We start from the raw sequence: 27,974 nt of genomic DNA on the forward strand, positions 1-27,974 counted from the left end.
CACCACAGTCTCTATTTCAACCAACAACCCTCTGTGTAAAAACATTTCTCATGTTTTCTGTCCTAAATCTCTTAATCTTATTATTAGGAAGAATGGGAAAGCAGAATATTTTTTTTAAAAGGTGAGAGACTACTAAATGTTGATATTCAGAGGGATTTGGGTGTCCTTGTACATGAATCATGGAATGTGACATGACAGGCACAGCAAGCAATTAGGAAGGCAAATGGTATTTGAGCCTTTATTGCAAGGTGGTTGGACTATAATTATAAGGAAGTCTTGCTGCAATTATAAAGGGCTTTGGTGAGACCACACCTGGAGTAATGTGTACATTTTTGGTCTATTTACCTTGGAAAGGATATACTTGCCTTGGGGGGGGGGGGGGGGTGCAACAAAAGAAAAAGAAAGATTTGTATTCGTAGAGTGCCTTTCACGACCACCGGATATCTCAAAGCGTTTTACAGCCAATGGAGTACTTTTAAATTGTAGTTACCGAAGGTTCACTAGATTGATTACTTGGCTGAGAGGGCTGTCTTTTGAAGAGAGATTGAGTAAAATGCACCTATATTCTCTGGAGTTTAGAAGAATGAGAGATGATCTCATTAAAACGTATACAAGTTTTATAGGGCTTGACAGGGTAGATGCTGAGAGGCTATTTCCCCTGGCTGAAGAGTCTAGAACTAGAGGATACAGTCTTAGAATAAAGAGCCGGCCAATTAGAACTGAGATAAGGAGAAATTTCTTAACTCAGAGGGTTGAGAATCTTTGCAATTCTCTACCCCAAAGGTTGTGGATGCTCAATCAATGAGTATATTGAAGACTTACATGGATACATTTTTGGACACTAAGGGGGGTTAATGGGTGTGTTTGGCGGCAGGTCAGGTGGGGAAAAAATTTGTGACAGCGGGTTGGGACCCCGCCTCACAATTTGCACCTGTACACTTTCCAAACCCAGAGATTCTTTGATTTCTCCCCTTTGAAGACAGATTGTGCTTTATGCAGGCTGCAAGTCTTTGTAGCAAACTCTTCAGCCAAGCTCACCTCATTGCAGCAACCTCTCTCACCTTTGACAGGTTGTTTCTGTTATCTCACCTTCAACTGGTATCTACTCCACTTACACTCTGTCACCTTGGCCCTTAGAATTTGACGATGATGAACTCCAACATCAGCAGCACCAGGCACACCAGCATCACCAACAACACCAACCTTCTCCGCAATCAACTGATGCTGCACAGGACACAGGGCATCAGCACCTGACTACATTGCTGCCCGGGATGCCATGGATGGCCTCACCATGGCCAGAATAACTTCACTTGACGCTGCACACCCTGGCTGCCACATGATGTGCCAGGTTAGCACCATCCAACACAAACAACAAAAAGCATATCTACATTGTCGAAGCCATTCTTTTCACACTCATCACCATTGTAGGGGGTACCATTATGTCTCACCATTCACTGCAATTCACTAAGCCACTTCCAAAGGTGCACACAGATCTGTCCAAGAACGGAAAGTGTTGAAAATAAAGGTTTCAATGTTTGACACCACATTAACAGAAACTTTACATGAACATTGCATAAAGCACGCAAGTGCCTACTCCTGTGTATTGTTAGTTGGTATGATTGGACTAGGATGAGGGTGAGTGTGAGGGGTGGCTAGTGAGATGGGGATGTGATAATGTAGATAGAGAGAGAAAAGGATGGATGGAGGTGCCAGGTAAGTTGGTGTGAGTGCAGGAGTAGGGTAGGGAAGGCAGAGTGATGGGGATGTGAAGAGTGGCACAGCAAGATGAGGTTGAGTGTGGCTTTGCAGTAACATTTTGCGATCTACTGAGATCATTGAAAGATTTGCAGCACCGTAGCCTGGTCCTCCTGACGACATCCCTGCTTGTGCCCTCCTGTGCAATGTGGAACCAGGCTGCATTGGTCTCCTGGGGAGGTCTCTTCCGCCCATGCGAAGGGAAGAGGAACTCCCTGCAAGCTGTGGGAAGATCTGGGAGAGTCTGGGTGCAGCCATGCACCTCTGTGCACCTCCAAGTATTTGCAGCACCTCAATGCTGTAGAACACTAACAGCACAACTGTCAAACTAAATTTGGCCATGTCTCTTTAAGGAAACCAGCTGATGATGCATCATCAAATGACATCATCAGACCCGCTTCCTTTAATTGGCCAGGAAATGCGCTGGGCAGACTTAACAAGCCCAATTAACAAAAAATCATTTTGGAGGCCAGGATGGAGACAGCACCAGGGTCGGGGCCCACCATGGACCCGCCAAAGTAGGAGAAATCGCAGCCTAAGAGAATCAAAGGAATATGCGGATAGTGTGGGAAGGTGGAGTTGAGGTCGAAGATCAGCCATGACCTTATTGAATGGCGGAGCAGGCTCGAGGGGTCGTATGGCCTACTCCTGATCCTATTTCTTATGTTCTTATATCCATATGCCCTCATTCTAGACCTCTCAGCCACAAGAAATAATCTGTTTCGATCTACTCTGTCCCATCCCCTCATAATTTCAAAAAATACTATCAAATCAACCCTTAATTTCTAACCTTTTTCTTTATTCGAGGCATTCGAAAACTTGAGGTAGTCTCTTTTCTTCCCAAAATGGCATATATTTATTCTGCAACTTTGCAATCTCCTTTCTAAAAATATTCCATTGGTAATCTATACACTTTTCTCCCCTCAGCTTTCTCACTCCTACCTAACTGTTGATTTTAAAATGTAGATGTATACATTTATAATGCCAATGAGTCATGGACATAAATTTTGACCAGCATTACCAAAACTTACTTTAATAGGCTAATTTCAAAGCATTAACTGAGACAATTCTGAGGACTGAGTGGAGTAGGAAATTACTACCAACTCCTACACCTGAATAAATTATGTAAATGCACAATACATATTCAAAAATGTGAACCCTCATGCGGACATCAATGTTTTGATGAAACAAAGCCAGAAAATGCTGGAAACACGCAAATCAATCAGTATCTGTGAAGAGAACAGACAGGTTTCCTTTTCAAATTTGGACCTTTGCCAAAACTAAACACGAGCTGGACAGGTATATCATTAAATGGGAGAGAAGGAAAAGATGGTATAGTTGGAGGTCAGGTGTATGAGACCAATGACAATTATCTCCTCCACACCACCATCCAGGACCCCACACTCCTTCCATGTTAGACAACAATTTATGTGTGCTTTCTCTAATCTAGTATACTGTAGTCACTACTCCTGATGCAGTCTCCTTTACATAAAAGGGGACAAATGCAAATGAGGCTTTCCTCTGTCCACAAGTATAACTCTAGGCTACCTTAACCTCCCCTCCCTTCCCCACTCAGACCTCTCGATCCATTGGCCTTGTACATCATTCCAATTAAGCTCAACGCAAGCATCAGGAAAATTCCTCATCTTTCTTCCAGACATCTTGCAAGCCCTCTGATCGGAACTGACTTCAGTAACTCCAGACTTAGCCATATCCTCATTTCCAAGCCTCTTAATTCCACTTCTGACACTAAGGTTTTCCAGCCCATCACTCCCATTTTCTCACACAAAGGGTAGTGGAAATCTAGATGGAACTCTCTCCCCCAAAAAGCTAGCTGAGCCTGGGGAGGGGTCAACTGAAAATCTAAAAACTGAGATTGATAGATTTTTGCTAGGCAAGGTATTAAGGGTTACGTAACCAAGGTGGGTAGATGGAGTTAAGATACAGATCAGCCATGATCTCATTGAATGGCGGAACAGGCTCGAGGGGTTGAATGACCTTCTCCTATTTCTATTTTCCCAGGCCTGACACTTACTCAGCTATTCACACGTAATTTGTCTCTTTATTGGCCCAAAAATTCCGATCGAGGTCTTTCCGTGGGCAAAGTACTGAAAAAAGGAAAAAAAATGCGCACTTACCTGAAGGTGCTGCGCCCGCTCAAACTTCCGATCCTGAGGCCTTCACTCACTGCGCATCGGAGCGTGTGCACGTTGAGCTGGAGCTGGAGTCACATGGCTCTGGGCAGCCAATCAAGGTGCAGTATTTTCTCATTCATAATAATGGGAACTCCGTAAGTTGGAGTTCCCGTTATTATGAATGGGAAACTCCCCCAAACACACAAAACACTAATAAAAAATATAAAAATACACTACATATTTAAGATTCATTTAAATTAAAGTTCTTATATAAAAAAATATTTTCCCGACTTTTTAAAAAGTTTTTTTAATTATGCCTTAAAATAAACTTACCATAGTGGGGAGGGTTTTTAACAATAAAATATGTTTTCATATGTGTTTATTTAATTTAATTTTAATGTTTATGTATGTTTTTAAACACTTGCGCCTGTAAAAGTAGGCTATATGCCTGCTTTTTCAGCCACAAGATTTATGAAGACAGTTGCTGGGCAAGATATGAGTAAATATCGCAAACTTGCCCTGCAAGTGTCCTTGCTCCCGATATGCGTGAGATCTGCAAGTCAGAAACTTGACAGATCGGAAAAGCTGGTTTTCAGCGCATGCGCATTGTGCGCTGAAAACCGGCTTTTCCGATGCCTTCCCGAGTCAGTAGGAACTTTGTATGGACCCGGGACATTGGAATTTCAGGCTCAATATCTTAATACTTCTGTTCATTACTTGGCCGATTAATATCATTCTATTCTTGATTCCTCTCTGGGTTTATCTTAGAAGTTTACATATATTTTTCCAGCCCCCCACCACCCCGTTTTCAGACAGTATTACTACATCTGTTTACTTCTTAATGTTCAGTTTTGAAGAAGGTTTCAACACCCAAAAGATAAACTTGGTCTTTTCTTTCAACAACTGTTGCCTGACCTGCTGTGTCTTTTTAGCACGTTGTCTATTTGTTTCAGATGTTCAGCATCTGCAGTATTTTGTTTTTTACTTATATATCCTTCCTTTTAAACTTTAAAACTGCCAGTGAGAGGCAGCCTGCGAACAAACAGCTTGTATAGTATTTTCACATTCAGAAATAACATCCCAACTGGGGAAGAAAGCTCATCACTCAAAGACAGGGGTGCGTAGGATGCACTTCTCACGAATGATATATAGAGGGGGAACATCCTACTGGTAACGTTTCCATTTTTTGCATTCAGTATCAGCCTCCGTTTAATCCACAAGCGTGACCCTGAGCTCTCGGTCGCTTGCCATTTTTATTCTACATCCCACTCCCACTCTGACCTCTCTGTCCTTGGCATCCTACACGGTTCCAATGAAGCTCAACAGAAGCTCAAAGAACAGCACCTTACTTTCGATTAGGCAATTTGCAACCTACAGACTCAACATAGATTTCAATAAGTTCAGATCATAACCACTGCTCCCATTGTTTTCAGACAGCAGGTGTTGGTCATGGTTCTGCTGTTGCCATTTACAGCTTCTCTAGACCCATCTTTTGTTTCTTTACTTGTCCCATTACTGCCCTCTTTTGCCTTGCACCATCATCCCTTTTGCCATTTAATCTCTCCTGCCTTCCACCCTATCACAGACCTTCCCTTTTGTTCTTTCCTCCCCTCCCATTTTTCCTGCGTCTCTATTTGCTTAAAACCTGTTACATCTCTAATTTCTTCCAGTTCTGATGGAAAATCATTGACCTGAAAAGTTAACTCTCTTTCTCTTTCCACAGATGCTGCCTGACCTGCTGAATATTTCCAGCATTTTCTGTTTTTATTTCAGTATCAACCATTCCCTTAAGTATATTAGGAGTCAGATGCACAGCAAATACATCTCAGTCTATACTAGCTTAATACTAACCTCTGTGGCAATCCTCAGTTGGACAATAGTTTACATCAGAACCATTGTGACAAAAGGTCATCCACCTGAATTGTTATCTCTGTTTCTATCCCCATAGATGTTGCCTGACCCGCTGAGCATTTTCTGTTTTTATTTCAGATTTCCAGCATCTGCAGTATTTTACTTTTTGTTACAATAGTTTTCAAGCTGAGTTTACATATTTCAATATTAAAATGAGGCTTCTGTGCTCATTTCGGACCCGGGCTACTAAATGTGTCTGCCTTAGTTGTTGCTTGCTCTAACAGCATCTTCGGATCTTGTGCAGCCGAACCAACGGTTCTTAAAGGGACCGCTGCATGCCGCTCAGATAAAGGCCAAATACTTGAGTGCTTTAGTACTTTGTGGAGTCGCAAGGAGCAGGGGTGCACCTCCTGGCTCCACAAAACAACTCCACAACCGACCCATCCTCACCAGAACCCTCCCACCCACCCCCAACCCAATCACCTCCACCTCCTGGATAAGTAATGAGCCAGAATTAGTTAGCAATCTGATGGTAAGGGAACATATTGCGAGTAGTGACCATAATATGGTTGAATTTGATTGTAGGTTTGAGAGAAAGAGTTACAGATCACAGTTTCAAATCTAAGTAAGGCAATCTTTGAAGGGATGAGAAATGAATTGATCACAGTAATCTGTGCTGAACTGTTAATGGGTAAATCTACAGACAAATAGTGCAAAGTACTCAAAGGAGTATTTGGTACGATACAAAACCAGCACTTACCCCTAAAAGGCAAAGGCTCCATGTATGTAGTTAAACCAACCATGGTCAACAAATGAGGTAAGTGACAGTATCAAGCTAAAAGAAAAAGCTTACACAAATGCAAAGAAGAGTGGAAATCCAGCAGACTGTGAGAGTTATAAAAAGCAGCAATGGAACACAAAGAAAGTAATAAGAGGTGGGAAAAAGGTATATGAAAAAACTTGCAAGGAGTATCAAAGCTAACACAAGAAATGTTTAGAAATTTACTGTGAGAGAGTGGTGAGGTGGGCACATTAAAGACAAGACTATAATGGCTAATAAGCAAATGGCGGACGTTAAATGAATACTTTTATCCTTTTTGTTACAATGAAGAGGGACCTGATGGTTTCCACGCCAGGGTATTAAAAGAAATAGGTGAGGAAATTGCAGCTGCATTAGTCATAATTTTCCAAAGGTCTCTTGATTCAGGAATTGTGCCTTTGGATTTGAAAACTGCAAATGTCACTCCATTATTTAAGAAGGGAGAAGGAAATCAGATAACTGAAGACCTACCAGCTTAATATCAATTGTGGGGAAGTTACTGGATTCTATCATCAGAGACAAGCTGACTGAGCACGTGGACAAGTATGAGCTGATCAAAGAAAGTCAGCATGGATTTGTGATGGGTGGGTTATGTCTGACCAATCCCGTTGACCTTTTTGAGGAGGTCACTATCATGGTAGGGAAGTGTCTATATGGACATCCAGAAAGCATTTGATAAAGTTCCACACAAGAGATTATTAGCAAACATGAGAGACTACTGAATTTGAGATAACCTTGTGACATGGGTTGGGTGGGAGGTAGCAGACAGAGAACAGCGATTGTCATGATGTGACAAGTGGTGTTCCCCAGGGATCTGTACTGGGTATTCAGCTTTTCACCATGTATATCAATGACTTGGATGAAGGAATAGTGAGTTGTATATCCAAGTTTGCAGATGACACAAAGTTAAGAGGCACAGTAAGTTATGTAGATTGGAGCAGGAAGTTACAGAGGTAGATAGATATATTAATTGAATGGATATTACTAAGGCAAGTGGAGTTCAATATGGGGAAGTGTGAAGGTACAAGTAAGACAAGGAATATTTTCTTAATGGTGAGATTAGGAGCTATGGAGGTGCAAAGAGATTAAAGTGTCTATATACAGAGATCATTAAAAGCTGGTGCATAGGTGCAACATTTTTAAAAAGGCTAATGGAATATTATCTCAAGGGGAGTTGAAATTTCAAAGTGCTTGAATTGTATAAAGCCTTGGCCAGACTCCATCTGGAGTACAAAGTTCAATTTTGGGCACCGCATCTCAGGAAAGATAAGTTTGGCTCAAATTTGCCAGAATGGTACTAGGACTTAAAGGGTTAAATTATGAGTATTGTTGTATTCTCTTGAGTTTAGAAAGTTGAGGGGTGATCTAATTGAGGTCTTTAACATGATAAAGGGATTCGACAGGATAGATACAGAGAAATAATTTCCTCTGGTAGGGGATTCCAGAACAAGGGGCACATTAAAGCTAGGTCATTTAGGAGTGCTCAAATGCTTGTGGAAATTGGAACTCAACCGGCTGTGGATGCTGTTTCAATTGACATTTTGGAAATTGTGATAGATAGATTTTTATTGGTTAAGTGTATCAAGAAATGTAGAGCAAAGGCTGGTAGGTGGAGTTGAGGTATAGATTAGCCATGATCTGACTGAATGATAGAACATGCTTGAGGGGCTGAATGGGCTAATCTTGTTCCTATGTAGATTAGGTCTACTCTTGATTTTGTGAATTGCACTGAAAATGTAGTTAATTACTCCATTTAAATGTTTTCTGCTTTTTGTTGGATCCATTATTTTATATGTAGTTTATAGTTTCAGAAAATACCTAAAAGCAATTCAATAGAAGAAATGATTATGCAGATGGTGCATATTATTCAACATACTGATACGTTTAACTGCTCTGCAGATTATTGTATAGCTTTGAGAATATAAACAGTAACAATTGTAAATCCTGTTTGTAACATTTACAATTATGGAGCAATTCAGATGATTCCAGTTCTTTCTTAACACATCCAGAAATAAAACTGCCATTTGTGGAATTACTTATCACCCCAGGATACCAGATAAAACATGTGCTATTACAATTATGTATAATTGCTTTTTCAAAATACTGCAGATGTTGGAAGTCTGAAACAAAAACAGAGATTGCAAGAAACACTCAGCAAGTCAGGCAGCATCTGCAGAGAGAACAGATAAATTGACGTTTTGAGTGGAACTCTTTGCATTTCGACAAATGGTCCTACCTGAAACATGAACTTGCCTGTTCCCTCCACAGAGTTGCCTGGCTTGCTGAGTGTTTCTAACATTCTCTGATGTTGTGTATGTTTGGCAGGTTTCTTAGAATCATAATCCTGTGACTGGAAAAGGGAACACCAACTCCTTCAATAAATAATTTTAACATTGCATTTTGTGGCAGATTTTGTAAAACGGGTTAATGCCTGCATTAGAAAAATGCAGAGAGAGATTTAGTGCAAGGGCACGGGAACTGCTCGAATCATAAAATATACCCAATAGAGCAACTGTGGAAATGTACTCTTCAAATGGATTCTGATCAAGTGTGTAACCAAGGTCATGTTTTGAGCAATATTTTAAAGCAAAACAATCCTTTCAGCACACTGGTCTACTTTTGTGGAACTGGATTTCTTCATCCAAAAGTAGCTTCCACAGGTTTTTGAGACCACCATGCCATAGCTGCTCTGCGAGAACATGACTTTCTGATGCCCACATGAGGCTATCTTTCGACTATTCTACATTTTATGCAATAAACGATATTTATGTAGTCATAACATGATTTAAAGATTGAAATAAACTCAAAGGACTAAGGATAAGTGACAACTTGGATATAATTCTGAAAAACCAAATCTGATTACCCTATTGGAAAAAAACATATCGCTATGTATATTTTCTCAATTGACTGTAATTATAACTCCCTCTAATGGCAATTGACATTTGCGCTTATCCACGAGCCTGCCTTCATCTAATCTGTTTGTAATCTCCGTTTTTGGAGTTCTACAACACAAATTACTTTATCACTGCCAAGATTGGAACTCTGTTTAGAAAAGCAGCTTACTAAGTTGAAGTCTTGACTGAAATCAAGATATGTACAAATATACACCCAAAATAGGCTGGCAGTGAGGGGCAAGGCAGTAATAGTATTGAAAAGGTTCTGATAGTGTTACAAAATGTGAGAAAAAAGCTTAGACAGTTTTCACCATCAGGACTGTTCATTCCAGTAACTTATTTACATCTCACTGACAGTCATCTTTATTCTATATGTGCACATTTTCTACATATCTCTTTTAATTCAAGACTCCCAATAAAATGAATACATTTCATTTAAACAAAGTTCAAATTTTACTAATTTTTATTTAGTTTTTATTTTGTATAAGAGGTAGTATGTATTGTTCTTACTAAAGCTGGCAGGAGTTGTTTAGCAGTAACTGGCTGCTGTTTTGTGGTATTGTGTTGCAACTACTGAGGATTAAAGCTTACCAGTCGGTGTTGGGGTAGTATAGTGGATTTCAGACCTGAAAAGTATACACTATCATACGAGTGGCATTTAATTCTGGTCTTGCCCACGTGGAAACATTTTCTCTATGTCTACCTCATCAAACTCCTTCATAATATTGAAGAACTCTATCAATTCACTCCTCAGTCTCTCTTTTCTAGAGAAAATGTAAGCTATATAGAATTACATGGAACTAAATAGAATATACAGCACAGAAATAGTCCCTTCAGCCCAACTGGTCTGTGCTGGGTTCATGCCCCACAGGAGCCTCCTCCCACCCTTCTTCACCTAACCCTATTAGCATAACCTTCTATGCCTTTACCCCTCTTGTGTTTATCTAGCTTCCTCTTAAATGGGTCAATGCTATTCACCTCAACTACTCCCTGTGGTAACGAGTTCCACATTCTCACTACTCGCTGGGTAAAGATACCAGCAAAGCAAAGAGATGTTTTCCAATGTTATAATATCTGAGTGGGTGAATAAGTAAACTGACATATCAATAGCCATAGATGACAGAAGGTGTTTGCCAGGGCACTGAGCTCTCAGCTCTTTGCCCTTTGGGCGATGTCCGTCCCCAGGGAACATTCCCACACTTGTTCAATAAAATACCACTTTAAAAAAAAACAGTAAAAATGTAAAGGAGCCTAAAATAAAACATGGACAAAAAGAAGCAGAATTTAATGTTTTAATAATATAAAATTCCAGCGCATTTTACAGGAAGCTGATTAAATCACTTAAAAATGTCTTTAAAGTAAGTGGGAAAGACTGACAGGGTGAGAACTCAAACAGGACTGAAGTGAAGTTTCTGAAATGTGAGTCTCCGTTCTGTTACCAGATGCCGTTCCCAGGCTGCCGCTTGCCGCTCCACTGCAACTGCATGTAACTGCCAGTCCGGGAGGTTGACGGCTGTAAAGAGGGCGGCTGGATTGGAGGTCACCATAACCCAGGTCGGTGACTGGAGCTTGGGCAGGTACAGCAGGAGCGGCGAGGTCAGGGAGAAGGAGTGACGAGCGATTGCAGAGCGATGTGATCGGGGCCCAGGAGAGGCGTGTGTTCGGGGCCCAGAAGAGCTGAGGGCCCAGGGGCAGCACGGGTCAGCCCACACTGTGATATGTGTGCGCACTAGGTCCATGCAGCTTGGTAAACCTTTACCACTGGACCAAGACCAAGCTCTGTCAAGCTCAGTGGCTGACGTGCAACGGCCACCACACTTAAAAAATCCACGCATAGGCATCTTCCACCCTTCAATATGCAGTTCGGGACCTGGAATATTACATCCTTCATTGAAACACCTGTGAACTCACTGAACTCATCCCTTTTTGGCGTCGAAGCAAGTCATCCTCGATTCGAGTGACCGGCTAAGAAGAAAACCAGATGCCAACGGCATCACTCTTCATGAATAAATATTCTGCAAAAATATCGCATTGATAAATGTTATATTATTAAATGCAGCGATGCGAGTGTAATGAAATTCTTGCCCATCCTGAAACTGATGTTAAATGTACGATCCCCCGCCACCACCCTCCCCGCACAAGTTGAAATCCCAAGTGATGGAGGACTATGATTTTGGTCAAACCCCATTGTGTCTTCACAGTTTGATTTTCGTGGCCAGCGTGAAAATACCAGGCGAAGGAAGGTTGGAGAATCAACCCTAAATGGGGAAGAAACAAAAAACTGACGGACAGCCACCAGCCACCCTGCAAACGATGACACGGGATCTTTGAGCAACAAATATTGAGTTGCATTAACATTGATCACCGCAGAATCTGGGCAGTGTGCCGGGTGTTGGTTTTCAGTTTTCGGTTGAAACCATGTTTAATAATACTTCCATATTCACCTATGCATGTTGTTAAAGTATATCGGGATGTCTAGCGATAGTAGCCGCGGATTCAGCACCGTGGAGAATACAAGATGAGAACAGCAATGAATTGGAAGCCGACATTGGTCCATCAGTGTCATTCTGGCCGGAGAAAGCGAGCGATTCCCCAGTTAATATCTCTTGCTCCTAGGCTTCAAAGAGTTGGTTACAATGCATCTTGCCCCGGGCTCCACTGGCACCTGTTCTTTTGCAACGCAGATTTGTCGCGTTTTCTTGAATGGATAGAGGCAACCTTCGGAGAAATGGTTATCTAGAATTGGGAATTACAGTGAGCGCAACACACAGTTAGCGACCGCCTTTACAGCTCCGAGGAATGCCGAACGCTTACATTATTGATCAATGCAATATCTGAACCCTAACCATTCATCTCTGGCAGGACAGAAATGATGCAGCACCTGGTTTGCCGCATGCAGCCAGCCCGCTACAATATTAGATTGCCGCGCATTCTGAATTCGCTCTTTTCTGTTATATGTGCGTGTTTATGCCAGACTGCAGTTTCATAACATCAAAACAGCAGTAGATGTACTGGGTTACTGTAATAACAGATGAAGACACTAACCCATCTCCCCACCATGACCCAAATAAGAATGTTTCCAGATACGCCACGAGATTCCATCCCACAGGCTCTTCCACAGATGCGCCGTGTATTCCCCAAAGCGCTGTCTTATTGCTTGAATATGCAAATAGGGACGCATTTCAGTGCTGTCTTAACAAAATCAAATAGTATTATAATAAATGGAAAAAGCATCGCTAGTTGTTCACATTTAACACGGCGGACACGAAGCCCATGCATGCATTACGGCATCGATCAGTAAATTGGAAGAATAAATAACGCGTGTCAGTTTGCTGGTGAATGAAAGGATAATTAAGGTCAGCGCAAACAAGCCCGCAGTTTTTCGTGGCGTTAATGGAAGGCTTCTTGGCAACAATTACTGGACGTTCAGCATGTACAGCGATGGTTAATTTGGGGAATATTTGACAGGCAATTAGCTGACACGCTGAACTCATCATGGAGAAGCACTGATGTAAAACTTTCTCTCGCCACCAATGACAAGCTTCTTTCGGGATACAATCTGGCACGATTCATGACAGAAATGACGGCACTTCGGCACCGCCAGGTTTTCGCGAGCACGCATTTTATCAAAACGTTAATGTTGAGCTTGAGAAGCCTCGGTGACATAAGAAGAGACAAAATCCCCATGAACAAAATAATCAGTGGGCGAGAATCGAATGGTGATGCACAGAGCGGGTTATATTTAGATATTAAATAGAAGGTACACACACAACCACACTAGAGAAATGGAAGTATGAGCGGGCGGCAATTGGCACACTTATGTCGAATTATATTCACCAGGGTTTTCTGCACATTTTAATTCCTACCTTTCTAACACCAATAAAGCCGGTATCTGCAGCAACTCGCTGGGCTATATCGTCTCCACCTCCGTGCAACTCAACCAAGAAGTGGTTGCTGTAAAGCTTCTGATGGACCGCGGATGTTGCAAAAATAACTGCATTGAGCAAAATAAGGAAAAACGTGATAAATCCTCGCTTCATCTCTTGCACGGGAAAAGCAATGATGCTCTCGGGACAACGAAGTGGGGAGGAGGAGCGGGGTGAGACAGAAACACAAGCGTTTAGCAGAACTGCTGACTGCACTTCATTGAATTCGCTTGTCTGAGTATCCGGGCGGAGTATGGAGCTATGCAGTTCAGGAGACCGCCTAGCTGTTCGATGTGTGTTGGTTAAAAAGAGCCTGCATCTTCAGCGGCTGATCTATAATTCATGAAGAAATCGCCGAGCTTTCTCACTGGATCGCGTCGAAGCCGCGTCAAAGCAATTAAACATTCAGATAACGCTCAGCGGCTCCATGCGAGGGGGAGGTAATGCCATGAATGCATTTCAAAACTTACATCATTTATATCGGTTCACACCAGAGTGACATCGATGTTAAAATGGACCCTGTAAAATAATTTTGAACACCTCCCTAGTCGAAAGCTGAGTTTCAGTTCATTGCACTGGAAAAACATGCACCTGGCCTATTTGCAAACAACAGGCCCCGCTACACTCACTGAGGTCTTGGCTTCCACAGTTTACAGTGCAATTAGTTCCATTAGTAACTGGCATAAAACTGTTGTTGGAGGCCTTCACCGTTTACATTGTATTTTAGATTCATGTATTGACTGATTTGCCTTTACGCATCCCGACTGCTATCCAACGGAGCCAGTACGTGTTCCAATATCTCTGATGGCAATGAAGTTAAACGTCTTCAGTAATACAGCCTCTAACAATATAAATTGTGAAGAAGGTGCAAAAATGATCGGCAAAGATGATAACAGAACTGAAAGATGATACCGATCAGGAAAGGGTGAAAAGGCTCTTGTCTCTAGAAAAGGGAAGTTAAGGTGACCTGATAGAGGTCTTTATAATTATAAAAGGGTTCCATCGGGGCAGAGAAGATGTTTCCAATTGCGGGGAATCCCAAACTAGGGGCCCTCAATATAAGATAGTCACTAATCAATCCAATCATGAATTCAGGAGAAACTTCTTTACTCAGAGAGTGGTGAGGGTGTGAAATTTTCTACCACAAGGAGCATAGATGCATTTAAATAGAAGTGAGATAGTACAAGAGGGAGAAAGGATAGCATGATATGCTGATGGGATGAGATGACGAGGGGTGGGAGGAAGCTCGAGTGTAGCATAAACACCGGCATAGACCTCTGGGGCCGAATGGTCTGATTCCGTGCTGTAAATACTTTGTAATTCTATGTAACATAAGGTGCAGTCATCAATAAAACGTGCAAGTATATTTTTATATAAAACGTCAAAGCTAAATGCAAGAGGTGGCTGATAAGAAATGTGCTGTCGGTATTAGTTCTGAAGAAGAATCTACATTTGAAACATGAACTCATCTGCTCTCTCCGCAGACGTTGACTGACTTGTTGAGTGTTTCCAACATTTTCTGCTTTTGTTTCATAATACCAGCATCTGTAGTATTTTTCTGCTTTTTTGTTTACAGGGCTAAAGTATTTTGACCACAGCTACAGTCTCCCGGAATGGTTCATTATTTATGTGTTCAATAGCTAAGCCATGTACACCAGGAAGGTCTATTGCCAATTTATGCTGAGTTAGCTGAGATTAGCCAGAGCAGGGAATTGGCCTGGGTTGGACAAAGGAAGATTAGCCAGGTTGGTGTTCCCAATTGTTATCCATGCTGGAAGATTGCATGTGAGGTCAGGATGTCCCCATGGCTGACATTTGCTGTTACTCACACATGAAGAACAGTCACTTGGGCATGGTAGAGGCTGAAGAGCAGCTCTGTGGAAAAATACTCGAGAGGAATAAATACCCCTGGCAGATTGTTATAAATGTTTACTTCAATAAAGTAATATTTTCCAATGTCATTTCCAAATTTATTTTTCACTAATTTCTGTTTATGTCCTCCCATCATCATCATCATAGGTGGTCCTGCGAAACGAGGATGCCTTGCTTCCCCGCCAAAAAAAAGGACGAGTTCACCGGGGTTTCAATGAAGGACCCGAACTATATCCTGAAGGGTGGAAGATGTCTGTGCGTGAATTATTTTAACATGGCCGTTGCACACCAGCCACCACACGGGCTTGATAGAGCTAGGTCTTGGTCCAGTGGCAAGGATTACCCAAGATGACTGGAGACCAGCTCTGCTGCACGGACCTCGTGCGCGCACATATCGCAGTGTGGGCTGGCCCGTGCTGTCCTTGGGCACCTGAGCCCCTGGCCCCGAACTCGCGCCTCTCCTGGCCCCGATCATATCTCTCCACAGTCTCTCGCCACGCCTGCTGTATCTGCCCACACTCCAATCACCGACCTGGATCTTGATGACATCACTCTTCACAGCCGTCACCCTCCTGCACCAGCGTGTGCCTTGAAGTGGCACGCCTCCACGCTGCACATGGCCACTGCTCGCCACTCCTTTTATGGCCCCGACCTGCCGCTGATGTTCCCTCGAAGGTTGGGGCCTCCACGCTGCCCATGGCCACCGCTCACCGCTAGCTTCTATCCTTACAGCAAATAGCACAACAGTGGATGATAAACAGCAGAAACAAAACACATAATATTCTCCAAAATTAATTGAGAAATAATGCTCTTTAAATTTACTCCCACCTTTCCAGCAGTATTCAGCAAACATGGATGGCCATATTATATCGGCAGGAACCTGGCTGGGAGCTACTCAGGTGGACATGACATGGGATGTATGACATTACAATTCATTACTGCCTGATTTCCAAAGGACTGTCAAAAAGTGGTGGGCACATTCCTCAACTAATGGAAATCTTAATTTTAGAAAATTGGGCAAGTGCAAAAGTGGGTGGAGTTCTGGCTGGATAGGGCTTTTTCCTATTTTCCACTTGTGGCTGCCCATTTTATGCTGCCACAATAGGTGGGCAGAATCTGAAAACCTAGGCTTATGTGTTTCAATGTCTTCTTCTCTCTAGACTATAGGACATAAGTTTCTTTAATATTTTCTCACAGTTTTTCCTTTTTACACTTGCAATCGCTATTGCTGGTGTCAACATTAAGTAGTTTCATGTGCTCATTGATGCAAAACTGGCAGCATCACTGAAGAATGAAGTTGGTGATCTGAGTATGGCATTAGTTGAGACCACCTTTATGACATAGTCTCATAAAGCTTGGGTTTCACATTAAATGCAATGTAATTGCAGTCCTGTGGAAAGTCGAATTTAAAATTGGATCTCATAAGAACTTTTGAAACTCATTTTTAATACTTTTAATGTTAGAAGAGATATAATTGGATCATCAGCTTTTTTAACATTAACATGTAGTGTGAGTGAGTTATATTGTCCCTAAGCAGAGAGTGACACAGGAACTGGTAATATAACTCAGGTCTGTCAGATCATTTTGTGCTTCTGCACATAAAAAATCTAGGCTGACATTCCAGTGCTTTGCTGAGGGAGTGCACCCTCAAAGCCTCCTTGATAAAGTGCAACATCCCCACCGGCACCCGGGAATCCCTGGCCCAAGACTGCCCAAAGTAGAAGAAGAGCATCTGGGAGGGCGTCAAGCACTTCGAATCTCGTCGCCGAGAGCATGCATAAATCAAGCGCAGACAGCGGAAGGAGTGTGCGGCAAACTGGACTCCCCACCCACCTCTTCCTTCAACCACTGCCTGTCCCACCTGTGAGAGAGACTGTAATTCCCGTATTGGATTGTACAGTCACCTGAGAACTCATTTTTAGAGTGGAAGCAAGTCTTCCTCGATTTCGAGGGACTGCCTATGATGAAGATGATTGGCATGAAAGGCGCTATATAAATGTAAGTCTTTTTATTTTAGGAACTAATCTAAGAACAATACCTGCAGTATATCCTGCTTCCTCATTTTAAAATGGATTAATCACTAACCAGCCATTATTTAGTGCATTACGTGTAGGATTGAATCAGGCATGTTGAGGAGGTATAATGAATGTCACCAGAAGATATTACCATAGGTTCATTTGTGCTACCAGATGATGAGAAGCATAAACTATACATTTTAGGTAACATAAGGCTGCCTTTTTCTTCAAATCTGCCCAAGGTGTGACACATCTAGAACAAAATGCAACTCATAGGCTCTTTAAATGTTTGAGAGTTTTTCCTAATAACTTTTCATATGTAAAAGAAACCAGAATATGGTCCCAGTAAGTTTTGTTAGCACCATTCTCTCAATCTTCATTTGGAATAGTAAATCATTTAAAAAAATCAATAGATAAAACATGTGCAATCTTGAGAAATAGTAATGGGGGCCAGAAAAGAAATGAGAAGGCCGAAATTGCCACTTTCTATAAGGGACGTGGCCGTTTGAAAGCGGCAGCCACGGGTTGGTGCGACTGGCCATCGAGTCGCCGCGGATTGACCGACGCTCGCGGCATTGCCCTGATGGATATTTCCAGTGGCGTAGGTATTGCCCTGCTCCCCCCACCTTTGTCCCGCTCCAGCATATGTGTCGCTAATGACATCATCGAAGCGCGCACCGCTTCGGACCCGCCCCGAAAGTAAATTGCCCTTAAATCATCTTCCAGCTGCTTGTCGGTGCCAATGACAGGTTTTTGGGTCGGTACACGCTGCTTGCTGAAGACCACCGGCAGCATTGAAAGGCGCAGTGTGGCTCCCACCATTCTTGTCGACAGATTATTTCGGATGCTTGAAACCACTGAGAGTTGCATTCTTGATATCGGAATTGATGAGTAGTGGACCAGCCTCTTCATACTCTGCAACAGAGAGCGCTGACTGAGAAGGCTGGGCTTGAGGAGGATTACTAAATGGGCTGAGTGCTGGCAGTGGAACACCTCCTGCACATTGTGTGCGGCAGGGAGGCACACAGGAGAAGGCGGCAGCGGCTCCAACGGCTGGAGAGGCAGCGGGCAAGGGGTGCAGCATACATTGCTGAGGAAGATGCAGAAGGCCATGGAGATGGCGACAGAGCTGACCCCAGAAAGGTGCACCAGGAAAGCCCTCAGGAAGGGCCTACCATCAGGAGGAGGGTCAGGTATGCAGACTCCCCGCACCACATCGTGGCCCAGATGGAGAGGAGGCAGCGTGCACAGGAGGCAGATGCTTGCCAGCACCAGGCTGCAGAGGGTGAGGACCAACAACAGCAGGAGGGAGAAGGCAATGAGGCAGCTGTCAGAGGAAGATGCCAACATAGACGTGGTGGTAGAAGGCCCTGTCATCAAAGTGTCTACAGACAGCAGTTCTCCTACATGGACCTCACTGATGACCAGTGTCTCCGGAGACTGCAATTCCACAAGGACGTCATCACGGAGCTGTGCAATCTCCTGCAGCCAGACCTGCCGCTCAAACAAGGTTGAGGACAGCTCTGTCAGTCACATGAAATGTCACCATCGCCCTCAATTTCTATGCGAATGGATCTTTTCAAGCTGCAACTGCAGACATCTTGAACATCTCCCAGTTCGCCATGCATAGCTCCATCTGTCAGATGACAGATGTTCTGTGTAAGAGGAAGAGGGGACTACATATCCTTTCCTATGAGCAGGGAGAAGCAGTTGGAAAGGCAGACCGGATTCGTCAGGATTGTGGGCTTCCCCAGGGTTCAGGGCGCCATAACTGTACCAAAGTCGCATCGAGGGCACCAAAGACTAATCCCGAGATCTTCCGTAACCGCAAGGGGTACCACTCCCTCAATATCCAGCTGGTGTGCGACCACAACCGTTGGTTGATGCCCGGTATCCTGGCAGCAGCCACGATGCTTTCATCCTGCGGCAGACCAGTGTGCCAGGCGTCTTTGCTGGGCCAAACCAAGATTGCGGCTGGCTCCTTGGAGACAACAGCTACCCACTCTGCTGACTCCCCTTCGCCACCCCTGGACTGCTGCGCAGCAATCGTACAATGACTTTCATTCGGCCACCAGCTGCAACATTGAGCAGACCATCGGGATCCTTAAACAGAGGTTCCAGTGCCTGGATCGCTCAGGAGGAGTGTTGCAGTACTCACCTGAGTGGGTTTCCCTACTCATGGTTGTCTGCTGTAAGCTTCACAACCTGGCAATCATCAGGGCACAACCATTGGAGCACGAGGCAGCAGTACCACCTGAGGAGGAGGACCAGGAGGCGGAGGCACAGGAGCATGACGTGCAGGAGGAGGCACAGGAGGAGGAGCAGGAGGCAGAGGTGCAGGAGCATGATGTGCAGGAGGATCAGAGGGAGGCACAGGAGGAGGAGCAGGAGGCAGAGGTGCAGGAGCATGATGTGCAGGAGGATCAGAGGGAGGCACAGGAGGAGGAGCAGGAGGCAGAGGTGCAGGAGCATGATGTGCAGGAGGATCAGAGGGAGGCACAGGAGGAGGAGCAGGAGGCAGAGGTGCAGGAGCATGATGTGCAGGAGGATCAGAGGGAGGCACAGGAGGAGGAGCAGGTGGCAGAGGTGCAGGAGCATGATGTGCAGGAGGATCAGAGGGAGGCACAGGAGGAGGAGCAGGATGCGGGTTGGCGGCCACACAGGAGGCGGAGTCGCCATCCAGACCCTACAAGGGAAGTCAAACATCGTCTCGATGCTGCTCTTTTCCACTGAGTTCATGCGCACTTTGACCTTCCTCTGTGTATCTCCATGGGCAAACCTCTGAGCCCTTTCACACACCATTCCCCACAGTGAAATGAGAGACCTGCACAGATATTCAAACCCAAAATAAAGATTATTACACAAGCAATAATGGTGCAAAAAAACATACACATTTTCAATTCTTACTCTTGTGCATTTCCTTATAACTCCTCTTATACATACCTATTCTGGAACTACATCGCAGTCTCCCCCTTGTGGCTGCATCATAGCTCTGGGAAGGCTGCTGTGTTTCAGGTGTAGAAGCTACCGATGTCCTTCTAGGATGCCCTCGACCAGCTCTGGCCCTGGAAAGGCCGGCTGGACACTGGGCAGTACCCTCCTCGGAGGTTTCAGTCAGAATTGGCTCGGGCAAAGCCATGTTTGGCAGCAATGGTGGAATGGGAGTTCTCAGAACTGTTGTGATTGTGAGAAACCACATCAGGATCCTGGTTCGAGGAGCCTGCGCCACTCCCCTGGGGCAGCACCCCACCTCCCCCGCCAATCTGCTGGAGCACAGTTCGGTGGAGTGGCATGACACCGGAAGGTCCCCAGTGGATTGTGGTGGACCCAGCCGTGAAGGCAACACTGAGGTGTCACGTGGCATCCAGCTGAGACTGCAAGAGAGCAGGCACAGTCTCAAAGCCACCAGACACGACAGCAGCAAGGCGCTCCATGACCTGTTGCTCAGAGTGCGTGAGAGCATTCTGAGCTTCCAGGGCCGCGGCCATCCTCTCCAGTACAGCACTGAGACATTGGTTCCCTTCCGCCTGTGCTGTATGATATATATGTAAACTTGTATATACTCTGTACAGGCATCACAGGGCTCATCCCCTGGAGTCCCAAGGGATCCCATAATCCCTTGGGAGCACAGGTATTTAAGGTTGGAGAGGCACTCTGGAGACCTGCAATAAAAGACTCAGGTTACTCTTTACTTTGAGCTCATAGTATTCAGTCTGACTTGTTCTTCATGCATAAGAAATGGCGACAAGATACAGATAGCGAACCCAACGATGTAGAGAACAGTGGGCATCTTGGAGAAATTCTCGGAGGGAGATGATTGGGAAACCTTTGTGGAGCAACTCTACCAATATTTCGTAGCCATGAGCTGGAAGGAGAAGCGAACACTGCCAAACAAAGGGCGATCCTCCTCACCGTCTGTGGGGCACCAACGTATGGCCTCATGAAAAATCTGCTTGCTCCAGCGAAACCCACAGAGAAATCGTATGATGATTTATGCACACTGGTCCGGGAGCGTTTGAACCTGAAGGAAAATGTTCTGATGGCGAGGTACCGGTTCTACATCGACAAAAGGTCTGAAGGTCAGGAAGTGGTGAGTTATGTCGCCGAGCTAAGACGCCTTGCAGGACATTGCGAATTTGAAGGACATTTGGAGCACATGCTCAGAGACCTTTTCGTACTTGGCATTGGCCACAAAACCATACTTCGCAAACTTTTGACTGTAGAGACCCCAACCTTGAGTAAGGCCATAGCGATAGCCCAGGCATTCATTGCCACCAGTGACAATACGAAGCAAATCTCTCAGCACACAAGTGCTGCTACAAGTACTGTGAACAAAGTGATGTTGTTTTCAAATCGCAACATACAGGGCAGATCACAAATGCCTGCAGCTGCACATCCGCAGATGTCTCAGAGTCCACCATCAAAGGTGATAAATGCAAGGCCATTAATACCTTGTTGGTGCTGCGTGGATGATCATCATTTCCATTGATGCTGCTTCAAAGGGTACATTTGCAAGGGCTGTGGAACAATGGGACACCTCCAATGTATGTGCAGACGAGCTGCAAATCCTGTTAATCCTGCAAACCACCATGTTGCAGAGGAGGACAGATCCACGGCAGATCACAACGAACCAGAGCCTCAGACCGAGGAGGCAGAGGTACATGGGATGCACACATTTGCCACAAAGTGTCCCCCGATAATGCTGAACGTTAAACTAAATGGACTCGCGGTGTCAATGGAACAGGACACGGGCGCAAGCCAGTCCATCATGAGCAAAAAGACTTTCGAAAAATTGTGGTGCAGCAAGGCCTCAAGGCCAGTCTGAACTCCAATTCGCATGAAACTAAGAACTTATACAAAGGAACTGATTCCCGTAATCGGCAGTGCTACTGTAAAGGTCTCCTACGATGAAGCAGTGCACAAGCTACCACTCTGGGTGGTACCGGGCGATGGTCCCACGCTGCTCGGCAGGAGCTGGCTGGGAAAGATACGCTGTAACTGGGACAACGTCCAAGCGCTATTGCCCACTGACGACACTTCGTGTGCCCAGGTCTTAAACAAGTTCCCTTCACTGTTCGAACCAGGCATTGGGAAATTCCAAGGAGCTAAAGTGCAGATCCACCTTATTCTGAGGGCGTGACCCATTCATCACAAGGCAAGAGCAGCACCGTACATGATGAGAGAAAGGGTAGAGATCGAGCTAGACCGGCTGCAAAGAGAGGGCATAATTTCACCGATTGAATTCAACGAGTGGGCCAGCTCCATCGTCCCTCTCCTCAAGGGAGCCGTCAGAATCGGCACCATCAGAAACTGTGGCGATTACAAAGTAACTATCAATCGTTTCTCCATGCAGGACCAATACCCACTACCAAAGGCCAACGAGCTCTTTGCAACGCTGGTGGGAGGAAAGACGTTCACGAAGCTGGACTTGACTTCGGCCTACATGACGCAGGAGTTGGAGGAATCATCAAAGGGCCTCACCTGCATCAATGCGCACAAAGGTCTCTTAATTTCTAACAGATGCCCATTTGGAATTCGATCAGTGGCAGCACTATTCCAGAGAAACATGGAAAGCTTACTGAAGTCGGTCCCGCGCACGGTGGTCTTCCAGGACGACATCTTGGTTACAAGTCGGGACACAGTTGAGCATCTGCAGAACCTGGAGGAGGTTCTTAGTTGATACAACCCCCGCGTGGGGCCCAGGTTAAAATGCTCAAAGTGCGTTTTCCTGACGCCTGAATTGGAGTTCCTGGGGAGGAGGATCAGGCCCACCGATTTGAAAACTGAGGCAATTGAGAATGCACCGAAGCCACAGAACGTGACAGAGCTGCGGTCGTTTCTAGGACTCCTGAACTATTTTGGTAACTTCTTACCGGATCTCAGCACACTGTTAGAACCACTGCATGTCTTACTGCATAAAGGGGATGAATGGGTTTGGGGCAAAAGCCAAGAAAATGCCTTTATAAAAGTTAGAAAATTGTTATGCTCAAACAAATTGCTTATGTTGTGTGATCCATGTAAGCGTTTGGTACTAGCATGTGATGCGTCGTCATATGGCATCGGGTGTGTATTGCAACAAGCTAATGATTTCTGGAAATTGCAAGCAGTTGCTTATGCAGCCAGGAGTCTGTCTAAGGCCGAGAGAGCCTACAGCATGATTGAAAAAGAAGCATTAGCATGTGTCTATGGGGTAAAGAAAATGCATCAGTATCTGTTTGGGCAAAAATTTGAATTGGAAACTGACCATAAGCCACTGATATCCCTGTTTTCTGAAGTAAAGGGATAAATACGAATGCATCGGCCCGCACCCAGAGATGGGTGCTTATGTTTTTTTGTTTTTTTTAAAATTCGTAGCCAATCGTTCCAATTCTTTGTCAAATCACAAACGCCAGAGGTCACCTTGGGCCCATTCAAGGATCACTCTGCGCCAATGCTCTTAGCCAAAAGGCCTAGAGCCACTGCACCGTTCCTGGAAGTACTGCAATACCAGGTTCGTGCCATGGAGGTGGATGGGTCAGGTCCCCCACACACCTCCGTGGAGGTGGATGGGTCAAGCCACCCCACCCACCTCCTATTTCCAAAAAAGCAAGCATATACCTTCCTGATCCAGGGAGAACCACCTTGGGGTTATGGTGGTTACTCCCCTGTCAGGTCAGTTACGCATGATCTTAGCCAAAAGGGATGGGTGCTCATGTTTTGTTTTTTTTTTGAAATTCGTAGCCAATCGTTCCAATTCTTTGTCAAATCACAAACGCCAGAGGTCACCTTGCACACGCCAAGGATCACTCTGCGCCAATGCTCTTAGCCAAAAGGCCTAGAGCCACTGCACCGTACCTGGAAGTACTGCAATACCAGGTTCGTGCCATGGAGGTGGATGGGTCAGGTCCCCCACACACCTCCGTGGAGGTGGATGGGTCAAGCCACCCCACCCACCTCCTGTTTCCAAAAAAGCAAGCATATACCTTCCTGATCCAGGGAGAACCACCCGGAGGTCATGGTGGCTACTCCCCTGTCAGGTCAGTTACGCATGATCTTAGCCAAAAGGCCGAGAAGCCTGAACCACTGTGGAGGCTGCCTGCAATACTCCCCTCAGTTTGTAAATAGTTACACTGTTTACATGGGGGGAAGTGTTGTTATATATGTAAACTTGTATATACAATGTACAGCCACCAGAGGGCTCATCCCCTGATCTCATAATCCCTTGGGAGCACAGGTATTTAAGGAGGCCTCACCGGTTAGAGAGGCACTCTGGAGACCTGCAATAAAAGACTAAGGTCACGCATTACTTTGAACTCACAGTATTCAGTCTGTCTCTTTCTTCATACGTAACACTGCACTGTACACATCGCCCAGGACACGCCTCATCATATCTGGATCTGCACAGTAACTCTGGGAGTCCACCATCGTCTGCACACTGGCAATGATGGGGTCCATGCTGTGCACAGAGCTGTCCACAATACGGGAGGTCTGAGTCCTCTGCAGCAGAACTCGCATGTGACCTCGCCCTCCCAGACAGCTGGCACCCGATGTTCCTTTTGCCCTGCACCATGCTGCAGCACTCTAAGCCCCAGTACATCACCCAGTGCATATCCTAAATGTAACTGACCCGACCGTGTACTCCCAGTATCTGAGCTGGTGTGTGGGAGTGTAGGAAGCAGTAAAGGGGTGCTCGCAGCAGTGTCCCCTTCTTCGGATATGCCGCCAATGTCTGCACTCGGCTCAAGGGTGTCAGCCTAACTCTGTCTCACACTCGTCTCAGGAGTCTCGGTCTTGCTCTGGCTCACACTCCGGGTATCATCTGCAATCATAAATGGCACAACGGTTCTGTGAGGGTCTGGTAGGGCATTGCACCATCCAACAAGCAAATTACACACAATCATCGCCAATTGACTGGTGGGCGCTTGGACTTTCAGGGAGAGATGGCATTAAAGGAAGGTCTTCACTTACTGAAGCTGCCCCCAGCGGTATCCACACTGCTGGCGGACACAGGGAAGGCAACATGTAGGCCCACTGTCCGCTGCACCCTCTCTTCTATGTCACTGAGCTGCTGGATATCGGCCTCGCCCCCACCAGTCCTCTGTTGCTCTAAATGGTGGTGGGAGACCTTGGCCTGCAAAGCAAATAAGGCTTGCTGAGGAGCAGTGTCATGAGGCCTCGGCAGTTAATGCAAGTGTGGGTCCATTACATGCAGGTGGAACTCTCACATGAAAGGGGCCCTCCATTACGAATACGCATACATTGATACAGATGCCTCAGCAATCAAATGGTCCTTCACTGACTATATAGTGAAGGTGGGAAATAAGAGTAGGTGAGGGAAAGGCTCAGAGATGGAAGATCAGGAGTTGGGGGAACATGTGCTCACTTTCGTCAGTCGAATTATGTCATTCAGCCTTTTGCGGCATTGGGTGGCGGTGCGATCATGACTTGAGATTCCCGACACCTCCACAGCTATCTCCACACATTCACAAAGACAGCACCACTGTATCTTCCTGTGTCCGGATACAGTACACGCCTCCTTCTCTCCACAGCTTGGACCAGGGTCTCATATTCAATATCGGAGAAGTGGCAGGCCCTCCTTAAAGCTCTTGCATTAGCCAGAGACAAACTCAGTGCTCAGGGTCTAGCTGCAAAGCCTGCCCTTTACGAAGGCCGGGGAGCAGTTGCCTCGTCATCAGTCAATAGGAATCAGCGGAATTTCTTGGCCTATCGGTCAGTCCGCCCCACACCGCTGCAAAGAGCCCATTCCCGCCACCAACACTACACCGCTCCTATTTTTCCCCCTAAGTGCTGAATTTTGCTCTAATGGCCGCCTCTTCCATTGGGGCGGTAATGCAGTTCAGCCATGACATTAATGAATGGCGGAGCAGGCTCGAGGGGCCAGATGGTCTAATCCTGCTCCTATTCCTTATTTTCTTATGTTCTTATGCACGCCAAAAAGCAATAGGGGCACCCCGATTCAGGCGGAGGGCAATTTGGGCCCCAAGGTGTTTACAATCCTATAGACGAATATATGTTTGAATCCTTTGATTCTTGTAAAAGACATGAGGTTTTTTTTGGAATGAATTGATGAATAAGAAATAATAGTTGAAAGAAAGAATAAACTTGCATTTATACAGTGCCTTTCATGACCTCAGGGCATCCTAAATAACTTTACAGTCAATGAAGTGTTTTTTTTATTGTAGTCACTGTTATAATGTAGGCACTGCAGCAGCCAATTTGCAAATAGCAAGCTCTCACACATAGCAATGAAAGAATGACCAGTTAATCTTTTTTTTATTGAATGTTGTTTGGAACAATTCTCATAACAAATCCCACAACTTCTTCAATATCATCGTTGTCAATAGTAGTTAGTTACATTTCAAATCAGGTGGGTAATGTCTATTGTCGATAATCAGTTATTGCGTGTGAAGTGATTAAATGGTTATTGTTTTTCTGTCTCTGGAAAATCCTTATTGCAAAAACGTATTCATCTCGGGAATGATTCACAATAAATCAGTGAAAATTATTCCTTTGCATATCCACAGATGACTGTTCCATACCTTCAACTTCTCAGTCTTCAGTGCAAGACACTATGGGCCCGAATTTGGAGAAACCCAAGTTCAGCCCGTTTTTCGGCGGTCCCCGGGCAGTGCATGATTTTTCACTGCCCGGTACCGCTAGGGCCGAATGGGCGGGAATTTGTGGCGGAGGAGGCCTATTGACTCGGGAATCTTCAGCTCCAAAGTTATAAGCATGTGCTTGTGGCTGTCAAGCTCCGCCTCCCGCGAGACACTGACGAGAGGCCAGAGATTGCCGGCCTGAGATCGCTATGGGGGGAAGGGGGGGAGAGTTAAATCGCTGTGGGGGGATGGGGGGGGAGATCGCTGTGGGGGTGGCGGGGGGGGGGGGGGGAGAGAATGAGATCGCTCTGGGGGGGGAATGCGGAGAGTGAAATCGTTGTAAGGGGGGAGGAGAGATTGCTGTGGCGGGGGGAGAGAGAGTGAGATTGCTGTGGGGAGGGGAGAGAGATCACTGTGGGGGGCGGGGGATGAGATCACTGTAGGGGGTGAGACAGACTGGGAGATGAGATAGACTGGCGGGGGGGGGGAGAAACTGGGGGGGTGAGAGAATCTGGGGGGGGTGAGAGAGACAGGAGGGTAAGAGAGACTGGGGGAGGAGAGATTGGTGGGTGAGAGAGACTGGTGGGTGGGAGAGACTGATGGGTGAGAGAGACTGGGGGGAGGAGAGACTGGGGGGGAGAGAGACTTGGGGGTGAGAGAGACTGGGAGTGGAGAGATACTGGGGGGAGTAGAGACTGGGGGGAGGAGAGACTGGGGGAGGAGAGACAGGGGGAGAGAGAGACTGGGGGTGAGAGAGAGTGGGGGTGAGAGAGACTGAGGGTGAGAGATTGGTGGGTGAGAGAGACTGTGGGAAGGAGAGGCTGTGGGGAGGAGAGACTGTGGGGAGGGGAGAGACTTGGGGTGAGAGAAACTGGGGAGTGAGAGAGACTGGTGGGGGGAGAGAGACTGGGGGGGGTGGGTGAGACTAATGTGAGTGGGACTAGAGTGAGAGAGACTAAAGGAGTAAATAAGGCTTTACTAGACCATTTATATTATTGCCTAACACTAGAAAATACTACAGTACCTTTAAAAATACATCAAATTGTGGAGATCTATAAAGATCTGTGTAATATCAAACAAACTTGTCAGATCTATGTCCATACCGCC

General features: G+C 45.5%; 1 protein-coding gene and 1 pseudogene across 1 annotated transcript in view; both read right to left on the bottom strand.

The window, feature by feature from the left end:
- pcsk2 (proprotein convertase subtilisin/kexin type 2) overlaps positions 1-13,495 on the bottom strand; it is a 97,143-nt gene extending 83,648 nt beyond the window's left edge. The window contains exon 1 of the mRNA XM_070888774.1: positions 13,322-13,495. Within this exon, the coding sequence (XP_070744875.1) occupies positions 13,322-13,495 (174 nt within the window). The remainder of the gene's footprint in view (positions 1-13,321) is intronic.
- A 10,591-nt stretch (positions 13,496-24,086) lies between these two features.
- On the bottom strand, positions 24,087-24,325 carry LOC139274363 (U2 spliceosomal RNA; annotated as a pseudogene).
- Between the last annotated feature and the right edge of the window lie 3,649 nt (positions 24,326-27,974).

The sequence above is a fragment of the Pristiophorus japonicus genome, chromosome 9, assembly GCF_044704955.1.
Source record: "Pristiophorus japonicus isolate sPriJap1 chromosome 9, sPriJap1.hap1, whole genome shotgun sequence".
In the NCBI taxonomy this organism is placed as follows: Eukaryota; Metazoa; Chordata; class Chondrichthyes; family Pristiophoridae; genus Pristiophorus; species Pristiophorus japonicus.